This window comes from Mangifera indica, chromosome 2, assembly GCF_011075055.1.
Source record: "Mangifera indica cultivar Alphonso chromosome 2, CATAS_Mindica_2.1, whole genome shotgun sequence".
Taxonomy (NCBI): Eukaryota; Viridiplantae; Streptophyta; class Magnoliopsida; order Sapindales; family Anacardiaceae; genus Mangifera; species Mangifera indica.
Window position 1 is genome coordinate 14,524,456 of NC_058138.1, and position 5,717 is coordinate 14,530,172.

The window sequence follows — 5,717 nt, forward strand, 5'->3', positions numbered from 1 at the left end:
TTTTCATGCAAAACTAAGAGATATCTTAAATGAATCCTATGCTCCAGGTGAGATATATTCAAAGGTTCCTTCCGAACGATCCTAGCCAAGCAACAAAAAAACAGACATAACTCAAAGATAGCTACAGCCAAGAGATCATAACTTCCAGACCACAGGGGATCCCGACATCCACCATCATCCAACAACCCTGAAATCTTAAATCATTTTTTGTTGTGAATTTATTTATCTCTCTTTTAATTAAAATATAAGTTGAATTCATTTTTGCTTCTTTAAAGATTGTAGAGTTTAACTAGAACTTTAACTTTTACGAATCAATTATCATGCATTTGATATGTTACCGCATTATATAATCTGTGTCAGAAAGAAGAAAAAATATTGCCCTTGATGATGCCTCTTCCACCAATCCTTCCTAGGGGTGTCAAATGAGTTGAATAGGATTATATAACTGGATATAAAATGTATCAAATAATGTGGATTCATATAGTAGCACAATATATATTAACACAAACAAGAGCGTAAAATGTCAATGACATAATTTGATGCGTCTATTGATAGTTGAGTAAGATATCAAAAATATGATTTTGATGTTTAAAATCCTTCCTGTAATCCCTAGGATGTTTAAAATTTGGGATTGAGGTGGGTGATTACAAATATAAAGGGATGAAATACATTAATCTACAGATTCTTAATTTTTCGTTTTGCTAACAATGTTGTCTTCTGTAACCAATGATGTTATTTCTGCATAATTTTATAAAATTATTTTAAATGATAATATCAAGTATTCATTTATCAAATTAACTACTATGATCCATACCTATATATTTCAAGGATGCTAATAAGTTATTTTAGACAATAAACGTGTTTATTACTTTCCTTTATAATTTTAAAATATCAAGTCAAGAAAATATGTTAAATAAGGTTATTTTATGAATGTTGAGAAATATAATATTTTGTGCGAAACCACATTGTGGATATATATTGATGTTGATTTGCCTTTATTGTAAGAAGAATGATAAATTTACTGTTCAATACATGTACGAACTATCAAACAATCATTATATTATAGAAGAAATGCACTTTATATTCTTCCAAAAATACATAAAAATACTTATATCTGGGTTTACAACAAGAGATAAAAGGTGCTTTATTGTTCTTAAAGGCTCTTCAACTATATATATATATATGATAGTTAAATATAATACAATCATTCGATGTTATTTTAGAATGTAACATAAGACTAATGATAACGAAACCAATTATTGCTTGAGAACATATTTTACAAGTCCAGCAATGTGAGTGTTGATAAAGTAGTCTTCCCAATCAATGCCTTTTGGATCGAAATTGAATGCATTAGCTTCTTGCGCATTCTCTTCCATTGTCAATCGCAAATTTTGTGAGTTTGTGTTATCAAAGCTGTAGAAGTGACAAACATAAATAATCCATTAAATATTTTCTTTTTCTTTTAAAAGATATATATAACTTAATAATTTATTATATAAAAGCTATAAAATGAAATAGACACATACATGCCCCTAAAGAACATGTAGGGTTTGTAAAGCTTCACCAATCGTATAACAAATTTGATCTTTTTGTCGTGATCAATACAAATGTCCCTATAGCTTTTGTTGAAAATTGAAATTAATTTCAGTACCTTCAGACAAGAACGAAAATTAAAAATTAGTGATAAGATGATTAATATATGAAAAAATAATACATGTATAAACTATTAAGTCCAGAAAAACTAATCATACGTGTATGAAATATTAAACATTTCTCTTACTCTTCACAACTGCAATTTAGGTATTGAGAATACAAACCTTTAGTGGCATCACATAACTAATACGGATCCATGTGTGGAAACTCGCTGGTGTGTTAAAAAATCTGATCTTGCAAACTTTAACAGGCTTCCCATATTTGTTTATCAATGGATGTTCAATAAAATATTGTCTCATAAACTTGTGAATATCTGTCATCTTTATGGGGTTTGTCCTAGATGAGCCAATATGATAAATTATCTGAGAATTTTGTTGTGTATTTGCCGCCATAGCCATGATAATTGAATTCACCACCATGTCCGCTGGTATCTACATGCATCCACGATGTCAATGAATTTTGAGTTTAATTTTAAGCACAACCAAAGTTGTGGTATGAATTCTAAATCATTGATCCAATTGCGTCCTCCAGATCGCATTGGATAATGACCCGAAATTATTTTACAAAATTATGTGAAAATTTTGTGTTGTAATAATATGACAGAAAACATCTCTGCATATTTATATTCATTCGAAAGAACCAGTCTCACCACATCAAGGATTGACTTGGTATTAGCGAGCAAGAATTTCAATTTTCCTTTACCATAACCCGCAATTGCCCCATCGATGGTTCTGTATTGAACAACAAAAATTGAGTTACAGTATAAAAATCACATCTAAACTTAGTTCCTATTGAAGTTGATTTATTTACTTAAAAATGGAAATGGTTGATGTGATTATACCTCAAACCTTCGATCCAACCAGGAAATGGTTCTGCAAATGTACTGGTTATCATGGTAGGGCGGATGATGACTAAAGGCATATTCTCTCTATACTTTCCTAACATCATCTCTCCCATAGCCTTTGTAAACACGTATGTGTTTGGCCATCCATAAAATGTCGCCCTGTTCAAAATTAAAGTAAATTATTTTTTTAACGTACATGCATTCATCTCTTAAATATAATGTGCAAACTATTTTTTTTTTTCTGATTTTACATTTTTAGAAACCAGTGAATTGTTGTTTACCTTTTCTAATTTCACTAAAAAGCTTCTCTACATATATGCGGATAATTTAAAATTAAACTGAAACCTGTTGATGCCTAAATCCGTCATGGTTGAGGCAAGCTCATTTTGGCCAGAACCTTTAGCTTGAAGTTGATTTAATTTTTCTTCTATCAATTCCTTTTCTTTAGTGATTTCCAGTTTGCATGTTTTTTTGAGAGCTTCATCAAAGTTGATTGGGTTTTCTGGTATGAGTCCTGATCTTTCGCCGCACACGTATGCTATAAAATCACGAAGAACTCAGATATTATTTTCTTTAAATCTTTCCTATTTCAGTAGGTATTTATTTAGTATATTTTTTAAAAGACAAAATATACTAAATAAATGATAAATATATAATTCAATCACTAAAAGAAACCTAGCTAGGAGTAATTATTACCCGTTGAAACATGGACAAGCATATTTATTTTGATGCAATTCTTTGCAAAGTTCAAAACGTTGAACGCTCCCATTGTGTTGACCTTGTAAGCATAGTCATACCTAAAATAAAATAAATCAAAAGCAAAAGAATTCTGTTTATAATTTGACATAAAGGGAGGAGAAGAAACGATATATAGTAACGTTTGGCGGCTTTAAATAATTCCTCCTAGGGCTTATAACAATAATCGTTTTGAGTTTTTTCAGTTAATCTCATGGAGGATCGAACCAATAACTCTTTCTTCTCAATTTTATACCTTTCGTCAAAGTTGGTTATTGCAGCAAAATTTAGTACTAAATCAATTTCTGTCCACATTTCTTCCATTAGTTTAGAATCTTTCACTCCCAAGTTGGTATCAGAAACATCACCGGCGACGGCAACTATCTTTTCTGATATAAAGGATTTCAGGTTGACACCAAGCTCATCCCTCACCACACGAAACAACTCCGTCTCCACAACCTGTATCATCATGTATTATTGTGGTTCAAGTAAGAATGCATGCAACAATCAAACCAAACTCCAGTTCAACGCTGAGTTGAATTATATCCATAAAAAAACTGTGAAGCAAAACACAAAACCTCGTCAAAAATTCGTTTCATTGCAAAGTTTGAATCTCGTGCTCTCACAAGAAGATACAACTTTTTAACATTCGGTTGAATCCTCAGTATCTTCTCCACAAAAACTGCGATAACATCTAAATTAATACTAAAATGAAAATTAACATCAAATTTTACGAATAAGAATTGTTACCCTTTGCTAGAAAGCCTGTGGCACCAGTGACTAAAATGGTTTTGTCTTTCAGAAACTTGAGAGGGCTAACGGATGCCATTATTGATTGGAGAACTGAATGATGATTATTCACGCAATGATAATAGTGACTATATATAGAAAAAAAAAAACCACTTAAAAGGTTAGATATGGTAGGAAGTTAAGAGTAACAGTCTATTAATTTCTTAGGCACTGTTTGGTTTCATGATTTAAATATTATTTTGATAATCTATTTTTTATTACTTTGTTCGGTTTGTCAGTTATAAAATATTAGGGTGCGTTTGGTTAAAGGTTTTTAAGATTACCTTGGTAATCTATTTTTTATTCCCTTGTTTGGTTTGTCAGTAATAAAATATTACAGTAATCTTCTATTACCAATGCTGACGTGGCAGGTAATATAAGTGGTGATCTGATTACCACTTTCACCTTAGGTATTTAAAGATTACTGGGGTAATCTTTAGTTTATTATAGAAAAATTATTATTTTTTAATTTTTTGAGATAAAAATAAATTTATTTTTAATTAATATGACAAATAATATAAAAAATATTTAAAAATAATTATATTCAAGGGCATTTAAGTAAAATATTTTACTAGTAATCTTTTATTACCTTTAACCAAACACAATAATTATTTATACCTATCAAATTTTATCAAACATAGTAATTATTTATACCCAGTAATCTTCTAAGTAATTTATCTTCAAGGTAATCTTTCTATTTTGATAATAAAACATTACCCAAACCAAACGCCCCCTTACAGTAATCTTCTATTACCAATACTAACATGGTAGGTAATATAGGTGATAATTTGATTACTACTTTCACCTTAGATATTAAAAAATTATCAAAGTAATTTTGATTTTATTATAATTATATTATTATTTATTAATTTTTTGAGACAAAAAAAATTTATTTTTAATTAATATAACAAATAATATAAAAAATATTTAAAAATAATTATATTCAAGGACATTTAAGTAAAATAATTTACTAGTATTCTTTTATTACTTTTAGTCGAACACAATAATTATTTATGACTACCAAATTTTATTAAACTTAGTAACTATTTATATCCAATAATTTTTAAATTAATCTATCTTTAAAGTAATTTCTCCATTTTGATAATAAAATATTACTTAACTCAAACACCCTATTAGAAGTATGTCACTACCAGTATGAACGCTTTAAATTTTATTGTCGACCAAAAGACTTATTTCTACCCAAGGTACAGTAAAATCTCATCCTCCTACCCACTAACTTTCAAAAACTCAAACACCCACCCACAATTAATTTTTTGTTAAAAATTTTAATTAACATTAGGGGTAAAATTGTCATTTAACAAAAAATTAAAGTTTCATCACAATTTCCTCCCCTATATTTAAAAACTTACATTTTACCCCCAACCCAAGGTTTGAAAAGTGACAAAACCACCCTAGGGTTTGGTCATCTTCCTCCGGCGTCGATTTCTCCTTCCTCGGCCGTCAGTCGTCCTCCCTTCTCCCCTTATCTTTCCTCTGGTCTCTCTCCCTAGCCTCTCCGACCGTCTTCGATTGAGATGACTCAAATGAAGACGACCGGTCTTCGTTTGAGACTAAGGCCAATCGTCTTCGTCTCTCTGATGAAGATTGATCGTCTCCGTCAGACGAAGACGATGTGTCTTCTTTTCAAACAAAGACAATGTGTCTTCTTTTCAAACGAAGACGACGCATCTTCATC

At 30.2% G+C, this 5,717-nt stretch overlaps 1 protein-coding gene across 1 annotated transcript; it reads right to left on the bottom strand.

Annotated features, from left to right (window-relative positions):
* Positions 1-1,129: 1,129 nt before the first annotated feature.
* LOC123209297 (probable fatty acyl-CoA reductase 4) lies at positions 1,130-4,111 on the bottom strand. The gene is made up of 10 exons (XM_044627286.1): positions 3,983-4,111; positions 3,811-3,914; positions 3,489-3,691; positions 3,194-3,294; positions 2,843-3,035; positions 2,495-2,656; positions 2,303-2,384; positions 1,818-2,084; positions 1,527-1,651; positions 1,130-1,413 (listed from the first exon to the last, which is right to left on the bottom strand). The coding sequence occupies exons 1-10, from the start codon at positions 4,059-4,061 to the stop codon at positions 1,257-1,259; spliced, it is 1,473 nt and encodes a 490-aa protein (XP_044483221.1). The 5' UTR covers positions 4,062-4,111; the 3' UTR covers positions 1,130-1,256.
* Between the last annotated feature and the right edge of the window lie 1,606 nt (positions 4,112-5,717).